Source organism: Nannobrachium achirus (assembly GCF_963921795.1).
Source record: "Nannobrachium achirus genome assembly, chromosome: 17".
Taxonomy (NCBI): domain Eukaryota; kingdom Metazoa; phylum Chordata; class Actinopteri; order Myctophiformes; family Myctophidae; genus Nannobrachium; species Nannobrachium achirus.
The window spans coordinates 23,340,701-23,358,098 of NC_137824.1; the positions used below are offsets into that span (position 1 = coordinate 23,340,701).

At 45.0% G+C, this 17,398-nt stretch overlaps 1 protein-coding gene across 1 annotated transcript in view; it reads right to left on the reverse strand.

Moving 5' to 3' along the window:
* LOC308302352 (protein diaphanous homolog 1-like) overlaps nucleotides 1-16,515 on the reverse strand; it is a gene marked incomplete at its 5' end in the record, with an annotated part of 51,267 nt that extends 34,752 nt beyond the window's left edge. The window contains 6 exons of the mRNA XM_080746607.1: nucleotides 172-266; nucleotides 820-915; nucleotides 10,018-10,085; nucleotides 12,857-12,979; nucleotides 14,484-14,565; nucleotides 16,491-16,515. Of these exons, the coding sequence (XP_080602733.1) occupies nucleotides 172-266; nucleotides 820-915; nucleotides 10,018-10,085; nucleotides 12,857-12,979; nucleotides 14,484-14,565; nucleotides 16,491-16,515 (489 nt within the window). The remainder of the gene's footprint in view (nucleotides 1-171; nucleotides 267-819; nucleotides 916-10,017; nucleotides 10,086-12,856; nucleotides 12,980-14,483; nucleotides 14,566-16,490) is intronic.
* Between the last annotated feature and the right edge of the window lie 883 nt (nucleotides 16,516-17,398).

The window sequence follows — 17,398 nt, forward strand, 5'->3', positions numbered from 1 at the left end:
GTGCGAGAGGTTTGGGAGGCTTAGAATATAACCGGTTGTAATTTAAAGAATGATCTGAGGCATGACAGATAAGAGTAGTAGTGATTTGTTGGGAGTATTTAATGTTCTTATTTGTTACACTAGTACACATGTGCCCACGAACAAACACCAAAGTAGTTCTGTGTTCTGTACCTGCACCATGGACTCGGACAGAAGCTTCTCATTGACTTCCAAGATGACATTTTTGATTTCTTCATAGGGAAGACGGAAAGAACCAAGGAAAATAGCTGGAGTGCACACACAAAGACACGTACACACACAGACACACACACGTCAATCGACTTTCTTAAATCACTCGATAATCGTTCAGATACCTGTGTGACTGCTGTTAGGTCAATACAGAAATGAGTTCAAGGAAAGCACAAGGCCGTTATTAATTCTAAGTCAAATGGTTAATGTAGGTTAAGAGCTCCCTCAGGCTATGACCACATATAGTAGCTGCTTTTTCAACTGTGAGTATCACAAGGCACATCATGTTATGGTTAAGCATAATACAGTCCCTCTTCTTTGGTGAAGTGATTTGCTCGATCATGGGGTGATGTTAACATGTGGCAAGGTGCAGTTAAAGTTGAGACGTGTTCATCTCGGAGCACCTCCAAAACATACCACCTCAAAAACGAGAGGTGTGTTGTTTGGTGGACGTGGACCAACACCTGTCCACGACCAAACCACTGAAAACGATTATGCTGTCGCCATAATGACGAAGGACAGAAAAGGAGAAACCATCTAAACAATGAATGAATACTAAACCACTGTTCTGGGGACTGCTTGTAGACTTACAGAGGTTCTGGCAAGTCTTGGAGTCGAGCACCTTCAACTCCTTTACTTTCTTCTTCTGTGTCTGTTTCTCCTCACCACCATCCTGTTCCTTTTTGGCTGCAGCGAGTGAGAGATAGATATAGGTAGAGAGATGACAATGGGAGTATATTGGAAAAAGAAGGAAAAGCAGAGTTCTGTTAATGATGGTTTACAATGGTAGACAGGATATAAATAATGTTGCTAATTCAACTCCAAGATTGTACAATTGGACCCATAGGGTCTCTTAAGATGTAAGGAGGTGGCAGCTGGGAGATGAGTTAAATGTCCTTGAAACAGAATGAAATGGGGTGGAATGAGTGTGTAGAGAGTCAGCAGGTCCAGAGAGAGATTGTTATGGAGGCTGACAGACTTCCCCTCTCCCCCAGCCGTGTGGTGTCATGGAGGTCTGGGGATGACTCAATCAGTGGCAAGGGATGGCGTGGAACTACTATAGTGAAATAGCTCCATAAGGTCCGGGGAAGGAGTCCCCTGATGCCCAGCTAGCGGAGACCAATAGATAATAGGGTTGGACATTTGATGGCTGTGAGGCAGTAAAGACCCACAGTTGGGTTCATGGCTATGTGTGTGCACACAAAAAGTAGGCATACAGTGGACACATGGACCCGCAACACAAACATGTGACAGAGGTACACTTGACATTTAATTGTTCCGACAAGGTCAGGATTGTGACTGAGGATGAATGTATTGTGTAAGTGAGGATGAAATGTGATGAGAAATATATGTGGAGGAGAGGATCTACAAGCATATGGGCTTGAACAAATAGCACAGTGCAATACACTGTAATAGGATAATAGAGCTAAAGATGACATAATCAAGTTTAAGAAAATCAGAACATGTCTGTGAATATCTGTGATGACAGTGCTCTTTGGTAGGGAACCCTAAGTTCAACCAAAGTTAAAAGAAAAAAAGATCAAATTACTCAAGAAGTCTCTACTAAGATGGCATTTCATGAGGACAATATTTAAGGCCTTATATGTACATGAGCTGGTGTTGAACTCAAGGAGGAGTCACAGGTTGAAAATATCACAAAACACTCAAGGAGATGCATTGTGAGCTTGAAAACCGTCTGAGATTAGTATGTGATATAGCTTTTATTCCATTATCCATCACTGTCTCCTCTCAACTCTTTTTATAATTCTCTGAATCTATCTGTAGGGTGGTGTTGAACTCATAAAGGAGTCGCCGCAGGTTGAAAATATCAGATGAAGCTCACAAAACACACAAGGAGATGCATTGTGAGCTTGAAAACCGGCTGAGATTAGTATGTGATTTAGCTTTTATTCCATTATCCATCACTCTGTCTCCTCTCAACTCTTTGTTTAATTCTCTGAATCTATCTGTAGGGTTCTGTCATTTCTCCTTTTCTCTGTCCCTCTTTTCTCCTCTTCACAGACAGAACAGGAAGCAAGGATCACGGCCTGGACAGCAGCCAGACATGTGTTCAATCAGTTTCCCACACTCATTCACTCACGCGCACGCACGCACACATATCCTAGGAAACAATGCAAATAAATGTTACAGCCCTATTCTCTGGCTGCCCACCTGCTCCTATTGGCTGCCGATGACCTCATACTGGCTAACATTAAGTGTTTTACCGAGATGAGCCAAGATGTCTGGAGTGAGACAAAGAAACCAGACTGCTATTTGGCACTAGTACACACACACACACACTCACGCACACACACGGGAAGGGACGATATGAAAATGTCATATCACGATGATTGTGACAAAAGAAATCGTGATTTACGATATTATCACGATAATCAAAATCCATTATCGTGGGACGGGACATTTGCCTAAAAATAGCAGATCTAAAAGCTCACAGCGCGTCGCAAATACATTTAATAGAGTGTGAGAAAAAGACTGTATCAAGTACGTATATTATAAGTACCTTTTACCAAATATAGAGGGTTTAAGTGGTACTGGATATGCAGCTCGGCAAATAAAAAGTTAATTGATCCCAGTGCATTATGGAGGACGATATCACGATAAATTAAATCTCCACAATACGATTATCACAAGTGTTTTTATCACGATAAACGATAATATCGCATATCGTCTCATCCCTAACAGTAACACACACACACACGCACGCACGCACGCACGCACGCACGCACGCAAGTATGTCTACATATTATCATGTTCTGATAAACTAAATCAATTGGTTTCAAAACCAGACAGTAGATATCCTCCTCTAAGAGACCTTGTGGAATGTGCTAATTCACTGCCGTCTTGGCAAATTAATTAAACTCTATTTAGATATTAAAAACGGTATCTTGTTGTACTGAAAAACAAGGTGTTAAAAGTTATGGTCTTTTTTTCTCCCAGTGTTACACATGCATTCATTATTTCTCTCAGCCTGCGAACCTCAGTTCTTTGTTTTTCTCAGTGAGAACTGTTACATTACGCTGTAGTAGATTAGATTACTGACGGCATATGCTAGCCGTGCATTTCAGTGGCTCCGCTTTGCACACAGCCACACTGTTCGTGGTTCTCCACAGTCACACAGACTTTGTGTGGAGTAGAAAACAAGTCATCCGTCCATCCATCTGTCCATCTGTCCGTCCAGTCAAGCAGGGCTTTGTCTCAGTGGGAGAGGAGAAGACACTCAGTCAGCCAGTCTGTTAACAAGCTGAACTTGTCTCCCCTCATCCACTCAGTTGAACAGTACGTACACACACAGGCCAGTCAAGTCGGCCACTCTGCTAACAAGCTCCCTGTATCTTTGCTGGACCCTTCAGATGGAACACACGGACGCACACACGTTTGTATTACTATACTTGTGAGGACATCAAACTTTGAGGACAGAATTAGAAATGGAAATGGAAAGGAAAATAGCTGAACAATAACCAGAAAATAGTTCAAAACTTGGACACATTGTCAGCTTGTAGATCTGCTGTTTGTTGGTGTGTGACATCACCACGCCAAATATTTAATAGGGATAACTGTAACCCTAACACCTAAACCTGACCTCACATCCTAACCTGATCATTTTCCAAATTGTAAACCTATCTTTAAACACATTTTTTAACGATAAAAACTAAACCGAACAATCTTCTTAGGTCCAGGAAAATGGCCCTGATGTCTATTTCTCAAATTCTACTGTACTTGTGCGGACATTTGGTCTTCACAAGTATAGTAACTAACACACACACACACACACACACACACACACACACACACACACACACACACACACACACACACACACACACACACACACACACACACACACACACACACACACACACACACACACACACACACACACACACACACAGTGTAGTCAGTCTGCTGTTGCCTCACTGAGCCCCATTGTCTCTCCCAGTGAATCACTTCCTATCAGTCATGCTTATCTCTCTGTCCGAGGCTCGTTATGAAGTTTTAATCTGCTTGCCGGTGACAATTACACAGTCGCTGTATTGTGTATGTTAACCGGCTGGATATCATGTGAGTTATATCATGTGTGTAATGGGCGACTGTGTGTATCAGTCATGTATAGATCATAAATACTATTGTGTGTCCAGCACTCGCCTGCTGAGTGCAGGAAACCATGACAGGAAATCTACCATTTTACGCACACACACACACACACACACACACACACACACACACACACACGCGCACAGACACACACACACAGGGAACATCCTTCAGGACAGCAGGGAGGAAACATCATGAGGAAGCATCATACACAAAGAGACAAAACTGCATGCGCGCGCGCGCACACACACACACGCACACGCACACGCACACACACACACACACACACACACACACACACACACACACACACACACACACACACACACAATATCAAGCTGAAGGGTCCTGTAGATCCCCAAAGGAAATGACTTGGATGGTGAGTTGTTGTGACAAACAGAAGGATGTTTAAAAAAAGACAGAGGGCTGGGCCCCCGCTGGCCTACTGGTCCAGGCGCATACCACATAAGGCATTGCATATAGGCATTGATGCCTGACGGCGTCGCCGGTTCAATTCCGGATCCGGACGACCTTTGCCGCATGTCACTCTCCATCTCTCCCCCCATTTTCTGTCAGACTACTGTCCTATCGAATAAAGGCATAAAAGCCCAAAAAACGAATCTTTAGAAAAAGACAGAGGGCCAGAGAACATCTCACACAGTAAAATCTGGAGGTGTTCAAGTGTTCAATGAATCCTCCAGATTTGAGATAATGACAGACAGAATTAAATAAACATTTGCGGGCCACACAAGAGATGCACTTCTGCATTTAGACACGCATGCACACGTATGCATGCATGTTCACATGCTACATGTATGCGTGCACGTGCACAGCACATGCCAACACAGTGGAGCTCTGGGCCAAATCTGGACATAGCATATAATCCCATACTGTGACTTAATCCAGTTACTTTGTGACACACATAAACCTAAGCATTGTGTCACTGGGACAGTGTGAGAGTGTGTGTGTACCAGAGAGATGGAGAGAGAGGACGGTTGTGTGTGTGTGTGTGTGTGTGTGTGTGTGTGTGTGTGTGTGTGTCTATAACATCCATATCGCCTACACTACAGTGCTGGCTGCGCTCTAGCCAATCACACCCAGTCTAGCTATGCTGACATCATGACTGATTCATAAAATGGGGTCTGCTGTGCCGATTGTAAAATGGCCGCACTCTGGCTTTCCACATGCACAGGCTATTCATTTGTGAGCCTATGCTGCCCCCGGTGGCGGCTATGAAGCACTGCGGCCGCAGCAGCTCTTAGTCACCGTGGGGGAAGGAGAGAGAGGAGAGGAGATGACAGCGGCAGAAACAGCTAAACATGGAACACACACACACACACACACACGTATGATTAGACACACACTCACACACACACACATTCAAGACAGTGTATTAACATCCACATGTTTTACGGTTCCAGCTGCCAGTCCGTTACCCCCTCACACAAAAAAGGCCTCTTTGTCCAGAGACATGCACGCACACACACACAAACTCCCTTTTTCCTGGCACCCCTCCCCCGCCTCCCCAACAGCTGCCTGGCATTGAGTTGGGTGTGTGTTTGTGTGTGTGTGTGTGTGTGTGTGCGCGTGTGTGGGGTGCACGTGCGCGCGCTAGTGTGTTTGTGCGTGTGTAACCAAATTCTTTCAGTTCTAACTCCTGTTTTTAATTAAGAGTGGGGGGGTTGTGTGAGTCATGACGAGCCAAGTCATGCAGTGATCCCCGTCAATATATAACTAAGTGTGTGTGAGTGTGAGGGAGCGTTAGTGTGTGTCCGTCCACACAAAGAACTGTCTGTTTATCAGTCAGCAGACCTGAGTGTGTGTCCTTCACCCCCCACTCCCCCTCCACCTCCTCATCCCCCGCTCTCTTCTCGTCCTCTATCTCTCTCTCCCTCGCTCCTTAAAAGGAGAAATTGAGTGGTGTTGCTGGAGGTAATGGCTCGCCTAGCCTCCAAGGGAGACCGGGGGGGAAGGGGGGGGGCACAGTGGAAAAGGTAGATAAACAAAGTGATGAAAAGGACGTGCGTGTGGGAGGAAAGAGAAGGAGAAAGAACGTACATTTCATCTTTAACCACTCTTTTAGCTGTAACCACAACTCTGAGCACAACAATTCCAACCCCATCCGAGAAATCATAACCTCCCCCCCCCACTCTTTCTTTCTTTCTCTCCTTTTCTTTTCTTCCTTTTTCTCTCTCTCTTTTCATCCTCTCATCACCACTCCCTGCTTTTGCTGTGGTTTATTTTTAAACTCGCTAAAAGCTTGCAGATGACAGGCTCCATTGTGTGTCTGTGTGTGTATGTGTGTGTGTGTGTGTGTGTGTGTGTGTGTGTGTGTGTGTGTGTGTGTGTGTGTGTGTGCGCTTGTGTGTGTGCGCGCTTGTGTATGTATGTGTGTGTGTGGTGGGCCCTCCAGTGGCGAGCCAGTGGAAGAGCAGCTTCAAACTTTTATATAACTTTTAAACTAAACATTTTCTCCCCTTTCCTTTCCCCCCTTCAACAAACATTCCAGCGCTCAGAGTTCAACCACACTGGAACAGAGGAGAAGAGAAGGTTTAGAATTTCACCAGACTGACTCATCAGCCATTTGTGTGTGTGTGTGAGTGTACGTGCGTGAGAGTGTGTGTATGTGTGTAGATAGATGTGGGGGAGTAGAAATGTACTTTGGGCAAAGTTTTCACTTCAATAAAGATGCACTGTCCTGTAGTTTATAAAGTTGAACTAAGTTTAGTGTGGAAACTTTACATTGTCTATATATGGACGATGAAATGAGACAAAGAAAGACGAGTGAGCGAGAGAGTGAGAACGGGGGAGGAAGGGAGGGGGGGGCAGCCATGTGCGTCTTTGTCCAAACTAAACAGAAGGCCAAAACTATGGTAGACAAAAGGACAGCTGAAACTTGGTCCCTTTAAACTTTAAAAGTCCAACATTCTGTCACCGCTTGTATCTGTGTGTGTGTGTGTGTGTGTGTGTGTGTGTGTGTGTGTGTGTGTGTGTGTGTGTGTGTGTGTGTGTGCGTGAGATAGACTAAGTGTGCTTGACAGCAGAAGAATAAGGGGGTTTCCACGGTAACATTGGGACTGAAAGAGCCCCTTCATCCTGTTTTTCCACTGTGAAAGGAAGCAGAGAGAAAGGATTCCTGGCAGTGTGTGTGTGTGTGCGCGCGTGCGTGTGTGAGCAGGACCAGATGGCAGGGTGGGGCAGACAGGAGGGGGAGCGGGGGCAGGATGTGGGAGGGCCAGGATGCAGGGGGAGGGTACGGGGGTGGGGCTAAGACCCTGCTCACTTGCGCACCCCTGGTGCATGAACGGTGCCACTGCGGCTCCAGAGTTTCTCCACTGACCTAAAATCAGGTGTTCAACCCCATAAATCTGCTCTCCAGGTGGATAAGGAGCCCCAACAATGATACTTAAAATAACCCGAACATCAGAATGATGTAATGTCTTCGTTTTTATTTCACACTGGGTCTGCTGGCTTTGTTTAAATGAGTTTTTATGCGGTCATAAACACCACCAAACTTTTACATATTATTTTATTTTATTTTATTATGACTTTGAAAATAGATTTTGTTTTTGTCTTTTAACTTTATGATGGATGAAAGGGTGTGTGAGAATGAATGATTTTTTTTTATATTCATTCATTTTATCATATCAGTCTTACCACCTAGGATGATAACAGTACAACACTAGTACTAAATAATCCAAAACAATATCATCGCATTTTTTTTGTGTAAAAATGGCGGGTAGTGATGTTTCTAAACAAAACATATTTTTTTTTGCGTGTGGAAAAAGTTAAAGCTCTATATTCTGATACTAATCCTTGTGTTTGTCTCTCTGTCTCTTTAATGAACAGAAAATAGCATAAATGTTCAGGAGGGTTGCCAATTTCAGCTTCAATTCGGTGTTTCAGTTTGAAGTTTCCCGGCTGATGTCTTTACTTCAATACTTCCAATTTTACTTGTTTATCCTGTATCCTAAAATTAACTTACATGTTTGGAATTAGAACAGCTGAAATCAATAATGTATCAGTTTTCAGATATTGACCAGCAGGTCACAATACGTGAAGGTGGGGGCTGATAGTTATATAAGTTATATTCTGATAACAAACAGCATCTTTAAAGGAAAGAAATAAATTCTGTCTCAGTGGTGACTAAAATTAGATATAAAGTCCACATCTGAGCAAGACCTAATTGCTGTGAATGCTAAATAAAATAGGTAGCCCATAACAGCCAATACAACCTCTCCTCAATGTTTCAATACACTTCCAAAAGAGGAAATAAAATAGATGTTCTTCCCCTTAACTTAATAAACGTATTTCAACACCAATGACCTCTTCTAGTGATTATCTTTACATGTTATCAACAGGAGTGTGGGTCTTCTCTCAGTGAACCAACAGTTTATGTGTGGAGTCACAGTGCCCTCTACTGGAAACATTGGTGTACTGCTGCCAAAGGACATAAAACACAGCTAATACCTGGTTGGTTACACTGCTTATTACCTTCACATCACCACGTACAACCCTAGGACATAGAGTAAGTGTGTGTGTGTGTGTGTGTTGTGTGCACAGGTGTCAATGTCTATGGGTGTCAATGAAAGGCAAGTGACAGGAAATACATTGAATATGGGTGTTTGATGAGGTGAAGAGTAGGAGAGCGGTGGTGTGCGTGCGCACGCACGCTTGTGTGTGTGTGTGTAGATGTGCATGCGCGTGTGAGAGAGAGAGAGAGATATATTCTCTCAGGGCCGTTCTGACCTCCCTCTGCTCTCCTGGCCGTGAAGGTCTACAGTGATGACGCACGCCGCACATACCGGCATCACTGATGAAGCATGCACATACACACAAATATATGTACACACAAACCCACATCCAAAAGTGCACGCACGCACGCACGCACACACACGCAGGCTATGCTGCCTGCATTGCTGATAAGGTGCGCTACAGTCGACACACAGACACAGCATCACCTTGAACTCATATACCCACCTGCTGAAACCACACAAACAGCTCATAAATCCCCATTGCAAACAACAGAGGACAGACACACACACACACACACACACACACACACACACACACACACACACACACACACACACACACACACACACACACACACACACACACACACACACACACACACACACACACACACACACACACACACACACACAGCTAGAGGTGAGTTGCTATGCTGTGCTTATTAAATCAGCCCTATATCAACCACTCTCCTTGGGACAGCAGTGAAGATTTACTACAGCAATTACACCAGCTAATTACAAAAGGAAGAGGGAGAGAGAGAGAAGGGAAGGGGAGGAGGGAAGGAGAGTGTGTGTGAGAGAGGGAGGGAGGGAGATGGGTAGAATAAAAGAGATGGGAAATCGAATAAGAAAGTGAAAGAGTGAATCAAAGAGAGCGAGAGGATGGAGGCAGTACTAGCAGGGCAGTATTTACAAATGGAGAGAAGACGGTAAAACATTAAGAGATAAGAAGGGCTCGTTAAAAAAAGGCAAACAAAGGTGATTGGAGGGGGGGGGGGGGGGGGGTGAAGTAAAGAGGGGAGAGAGGAGAAAGGATAGGGTCAGGATAAAAATGTTCCATGTCTCTCATCTACCTCATATTGGAGGTGACCTTGACTGCTACAAAACGTCTCAGTCGTACACACACACACACCTGACTCACCATCCCCTGCTATGTCCTTCACAGCCCAGGGGACACAGACAGGCCCAAATATGCCGGAATGGGCAGACCTAGCCACAACAACACGCAACACGTCTCACACTCTCTCTGTCTCACACACACACACACACACACACACACACACACACACACACACACACACACACACACACACACACACACACACACACACACACACACACACACACACACACAGTGAAGCCCAAAGCGATACTGAGAAAGAGTGATGCAGAAAACAATTTACACATGGAGAGAAAGACAGTCAACAAGAGACAGAGCGAGAGAAAAAGAATGTCAGAGAGAGAGAGAGAGAGAGAGAGAGAGAGAGAGAGTGTGAATATAAAGAGAGAGTGAGGGAGAGACAGACACAGACAGACAGAGCTAGATGGCGAGAGACGGAGAGTGCGAGAGACAAACTGATCAAAAATAGAGACAGAGAGGAAGAGATACAGAGAGAGAAAAACAGACAGAGTGATGAGACAGAAAGAGAAAACCAGAGACAGTGAGAAAAACGAATGGAACACACTCAGTGAGAGGGAGAGAAAAAGAGGGAAACAAATTCCGGTAAATCTAGTGTTTTTGATAAGGTTTCTGTACTGTTAGTATGTTATTCTCTGTGTGAAGGTCCTTGATGGCATACCGGTCCCACACAGCTCAGTGCACCCTCTAGGGGGAGGAGAGGGAACTGCACAGAGGATTTCCATCTTTCGTCTTACATGTTTGCTTCCCCTTGCTGTGGGCAGAATATGGCAAACATGCAGAATGTGTCCTTTTGCTTGTGCATGTGTGTGTCTTAATATGTATGAGGGAGTCATACAGTATATATAAATGAATAATGGGCTCATAATTCTATTCCAGAAAACTCTCGTCATGTCATGCATTCTTTTCATGCATTAAGTTTTCCCATTCTTGTGAACATGATATCTCAACAAGCCTTGAGGGAATCTCTACATACATAAAACAATACACATTTTAAAAAAAAAGCCTTACATAACATATGAGTCTGGGCAGACATGATGTAAACTGCAACTGGTTGGTGGAGGCATACAATCACGGTGCATTATTTCTAGTTTTAATTATTGCGACCGTCAGGGAGCAGTTTACTATGAAAACCTCCACCGGCCGTCCGTCCGTCGGTCGGTCGGTCACACGTCACACGTCACACCTTTGCCCTGCTCATATCTCCGCATCAGTATATAGGGCTTGTTTGTTTATTGTATGACATCACGCCACATCATCAGCTGTGGACTCTGTGATGTCATCGTATCGCATCAGTATATAGGGCTTGTTTGTTTATTGTATGACATCACGCCACATCATCAGCTGTGGACTCTGTGATGTCATCGTATCTCCATATATGGCCATCTCCGTATATGGAGATATAAGTCGTCCATGCCCAAGTATGGGCTGGTGAGGTCAGACTTTGTGTGATGCGTAGGTTATCTCCATATATGGAGATTCAACATTCCAGGCAATGCTCTCTTCCCTGGTGAGAATTGCCCCTTTATATAGGGCTTGTTTGTGTATTGTATGACATCACGCCACATCATCAGCTGTGGACTCTGTGATGTCATTGTATCTCCATATATGGCCATCTCCGTATATGGAGATATAAGTCGTCCATGCCCAAGTATGGGCTGGTGAGGTCAGACTTTGTGTGATGCGTAGGTTATCTCCATATATGGAGATTCAACATTCCAGGTGTAACTATGGCTACCCGTATGACGTGAGAGGTGGAGGTTGTGATATTTGTGGAGATAAGCGACCAACGGTCGCTTATCTCCCGATTAGGGAGTCTTACTGGTTATTATCATCACTGCATCAGGTGTCACCTTGACACATGGGCTGTGTGTGACATATTCAGAGCTATGCAGTTTTCACACGCACGTGTGTGTGTGTGTGTGTGTGTGTGTGTGTGTGTGTGTGTGTGTGTGTGTGTGTGTGTGTGTGTGTGTGAATGAAAAGTCTCTAATTCCAATCAGGATAGTTGCACACACGCACATTAACCCCTAGAAGTACATTCTGTCCTGGGGAAACAAAGGAATTGGAACAGTGCGCCTGTCAGTCTCAAATATTCATTATCGCCTTATGGAGAGATAAAGAATGAGAACGAGAGAGGGGGAGAGAGAGGGGGGGTTTGAGAGAAATAGAGGTGTACACGTGTCATGCCACAGAGGACAGTTAACAGCTCGTCATCAGGCAGGCGAGAGTGCACGCACATACGTACACCGTTAATCTGTTCTCTCGCTCGTCCGTCCATTCCTTCACTCGTCTTTATCTCTGCTTCAGTGAAGAGGACCAAATAAAGCACTCACTTGCTCAATCGCCACTCCTCTCCAATTTTCTCTCTCTCTCTCTCTCTCTCTCTCTCTCTCTCTCTGGGCGAGCCTTGCAGGCCTGATTAGCAATTGTGACTTGTTCGTGTGGTGGAAAGATTGGCACACATGCTTGGACACACACACACACACACGCATGGCAGAGAGGCAAGTTGAGGTCCAGTTATGCTGGGTCCCATCAACCCCCTGGGCTAGGCCTTGAGACAAAGAAGGACTTGGATAGCAGGAGAGAGTTTTGCCCTTCAAAATGTCAGCCACCGCTTGCAGGAACACACACACACACACACACACACACACACACACACACACACACACACACACACACACACACACACACACACACACACACACACACACACACACACACACACACACACACACACACACACACACACACACTTGAAAAAGTCTGTCCATCTGGAGGCGAGGAGATAGGGCTGTTTTCTGGTTCCTGTCACCATGGCTTTTTCTCCCATCATCACAACCTCACAGAGGGAGGAGAGGCGAGGGCAAAGGAGAAGTGAAGGAAGGACAGGAGAGGGCAGAGCAGAAGGACAGGAGAGGGCAGAGCAGAAGGACAGGAGAAGGCACAGCAGAAGGAAGGGAGGCTGAAGGAGACGAGCAGGGAAGGGAGGAGAAGAGGAGAGAGGGCGAAGGAGCGGATAGGAGAGGGGAGGAGCAAGAAAATAAAACGGGTGGGGCGGGGAGTAAACACTTAAGAGGGTAAAATTACCCAATTACCCATGAGATGAGAAAATGAAATGTATAGGTCATCAGTAATAAAAAAGGAGAATAAGTCATCAGTTACATAGTAAGAAAACAGAGAAGAGATGAGTGAACAGGTGATGAAAGAAGACGACAAGTGTGAGAGGATGTGGTCAGAGACATGAGGGGAGAAGGGAACGCAGAGGAGAGGTGTGTGCTGGACAGTGGAGGAGAGAAAAAGGACGAGATGGGGCAAAAGAAAGTAAGAAGAAGATGAGGGGAACACTAGGCCTGGGAGAATAATAAGGGATAGTGAGGCGACCACAAGAGGGAGAGAGAGAAAGAGAGAGTGTGACAGGTTGAATATGGTTTGAGAGGGGCTGGCTCTGATGAGACGTGGACGTGGCCTCAATCATACACACACAAGGCCTCTTTCTTAGTGATGAAATACGGTACATTTCTATTTCTTCATTATTATTATTTGTTAATCAGTTTGATCAGTTACTGATAATAAGAACTGCGTTCAAAACTCTGTCACGGAGGTGGCTCTGTATCACTCATAATAATTTGTTATGTGTGATAGTCTATGTGATTTTTGGATGGGAACATTACTTTATGAACACAGGACGTGGCTTTGACGTCAGGACTTTCATCACTGCTTGACGTTATAACAGCCCTGAGGACTGTGATCTCAGAGCATGTCACAGAGAAGACACGATGGACAACGTGCAATGTGCATGCACGTGTCTGTGACCTGCTCTCTTTGTTAGCCATGCTGCAGGTGTTGCAACCATATCACTGAGCCTGGATCACAGTCAAACTAAAGTAGCTGCGGGGTGATGACAAGCATTATCTGGCAACTCCAGCCCCTTGCTGTGTGGGAAACCTGGGAATGGGTGAATCTTATCAATGATTAGCTGGACTGCCGCAGGGCTGCCACATAGTGTTATTGATAGATGATTACAGCGGATCTATTCCGAAACAGACCTTCCCCTGCCTCCCTCCGGCTCTGAAGTGACCAAATAAAAAGAGATACAATTTAGATTTAATACGCTAAAGAAAATCCTCAGCATGAACATCTGTCTGCTGGCCTCTCTCTCTGGGAGTGGTCTAGGCACACACACACAATCTCACAGTGTGCTTAGACCCATGGGCTGATACGTTGCCAATCAGGCTACTGTGAGGCTGAGCAAATCAAAACAATCAAGGAACAGAAACGAATATGACACACACACACACACACACACACACACACACACACACACACACACACACACACACACACACACACACACACACACACACACACACACACACACACACACACACACACACACACACACACACACACACACACACACACACACACACACACACTCCAGAGAGCGTCCTCTGTCCTCCTCCTACCCCAGTGCGGGTCCCTGCAGGAAGGTTTTTCTAGGACTGATGGAGCTAAAAATGCTTGACGCCATGACAGCGGCAGCTTTTTCTGGAAACATGAAGTCAGAGTCAAAAATTTGCATTGTGTTCCATATTTGCAGAGAAGGAAGGTGTAATGACTGATGTGAGTCGTAAAGGAAAAGGGAGCACAGAAAGAACAGAGCAGAGAAAGAAGCGGGAAACAAGACTTCTGTCTTCCTTTCTTTTTTAAGTGACATGACAAGCCACATAGTCTGAGGTGTGAACAAGCCTTGGAATTGATATCAGAGAAATACTAATTTGATCAAAATAAAGAAATAAAAATACGACTTTGTTGTGTGTGTTAGTGCAGAATGACATGCCAATGCGTAAAAAGGAGGTAGAGTCAGCCAGATGACCTATGCCAGGCCAATCATTTGGGATATTTCATATTCCATTCTGATTGGCTATGATTGCCTTCCAAAGTTTGCGATAGGAGCAAATTTAAAAAAAGACAACAACAATCATCTACCCTAAATTTGGGTCCCACATTGAGGGGCCTATAAAACAGCACATTACTTATTTAACAGCCCCTTGTGGTCAACCAGTTTGTTCTAGGCCAAACAACTTCTGTGGTTTACTCGATCTACTCCTGTGTGTGTGTGTGTGTGTGTGTGTGTGTGTGTGTGTGTGTGTGAGAGAGAGTGTGTGTGTGAAAGAGAGAGCTATCTTTTCCCCATCTGTCTTGTCTCTTATCACGGCTCAGTGAGTGTGTCAGTCCGCATTGGCCCTCACTGAGAAACCACCCAGAGATGGCAGCACTATTAAAATTTAACCAACTATCTAACTGCTCAGCGCGCACACAACGCATGCACAACACACACGGCGAGGGGGAGAAAGTGGTAGAGACATACATATAAAAATAGACATACTGTATCAGTCTACACACAAAGTTGCTGGAGATGGTGAGCAACAGAGCGAAAGACACTACGCACAGAGAGTTAAGAAAGAGGTGGAACAGATTACAGCTCAGAAGGTTCGCACGCACGCATGCGCGCACGCACACACAGTTCTATCCATGTAATGTTAAGGACGAAGGAACAAAGGAAATTGAGAATATGTATGAACTAAGACAAGTGACCAATGTATCTGTCCTCTCTCCTCCATCTCTCTGGATATATGTCCATCTCTCGTCAACCTCTCTGGATATTTTGTCTACATCTCCTCCATCTTTATGGATATCTGTCCATTTCTCCTCCATGTGTCTGAGTGCCTGTCCATCTCTCATCCACCTCCCTGGATTATCTATCCAGCATTGCTCTCACCTCTGTGGATATCTGTCCATCTCTCCTACACACCTCTGGGTATCTGTCAATCTCTCCTCCATCTCTCTAGAAATCAGTACATCTCCCCTCCATCTCCCTGGACGTGCTATTAGTTTTTTTTATATAATTTAACATATTTCCTGAAATATAACATAGCCGACTGGGCGAAGGTGACTTCTGTCATTCAAGTGTGGCAGCAGAGTCAGCATTTTCGCTCTAAAACCAGATGAAAAACTGTATTCAGAGGCAGCCTGAAGGAGAAGGTTACGCTACTCATGCAGATCCTCAAGCTACCCTAAACGTAAGATTCATTCAATTTCAAATCAGCAGCCGCTCACTCCCATGAAATGAAGCATCATCATACAAAAGGCGTGTTATTCTGAGGAAATGTTCATTTGTTGAGAAAACATTATGCACGCAGTCACGCACACCAAAATGTGCAATTTTAATTTAATGTAATCTCTTTGTACAAGGCCAATAGCATTTCGTGCAAAACATAATATGTTGCAAGTTGTTGCTTCATGGGCGTCCACTCGAACAAAGACCTGGACTGGAAAGACAACTTCGAGGCTGTCTACAGCAAAGGGAGAGAGCAGGCTGTACCTCCTAAGGAGGCTTGAATCCTTAAATGTGTGCAGCAGGCTAATGAGGATGTTCCATCAGTCTGTAGTAGTGAGCGTCCTGTTCTAACCTGTGGCATGCGGGGGAGGTGCCATGGCATCAAGGCCTGGGAGCTGCATAAAGCTCAATAAGATCATCAAGAAGGCCAGCTCTGTTGTTGGCCAAAAGATGGATGGGTTGAAGGTGGTTGCAGACAGGAGGATGCGGAACAAACTACTCCATTCTGGATAGGCCGTCCCATCCACTCTATGGCGAGCTGCAGAAGAGGGTGAGCGCCCTCAGCCAGAGGCTCGCTTTACGGCAGATGAAGACGAAGCGGTACAGACCTCTGTGCCGAGTGTCATCAGACGGTACAACGCAGGAGAACACTCTCCCTACAGTATGTGGTTCTGTGTCAGTTTTGCTCATGTGTGATTGTGTCCATGTGCGGATGTCGTCTGTGGTATGAGTGTATGTGTAAGGCTATGAATATGAAGGTGTCTTGCGTACTGTTGAGTATTGTTTTTTTGTATTGACTGGTAGATTTATTTTTTATCACATTATGCTGCTGTAACACCTCGATTTTCCTTCGGGGATCAATAAATAAACCTAATCTCATAACATAACATACGGTATGTAGTTAAGCTACACCATTAAATGCACCTGCCAGTCGATCTTGTGCTGAAAATAGATACAGCTGGGTCTTTTTTTAAAGTCTATTACACATCTTCTCTCTGGATATCTGCCCATCTCTCCACCTCCCTAGAGATATGTCCGTCAATGCTTCACCTCTCGGATATCTGTCCGGCAATGCTTCACCCCCCTGAATATCTGTCCATCATTACTTCACCTCCCTGGATATCTATCTGTGCATCTCTCTCTCCTCCCTGCTACCTCTCATCAGGTCTCCAGCATCATGCCTTCACTGTCAGTACAGTACTCCCTTTAGCCCCACCACTATCCCTAGGTTCCATACACTCTCCCTCTCTTACACTGTCT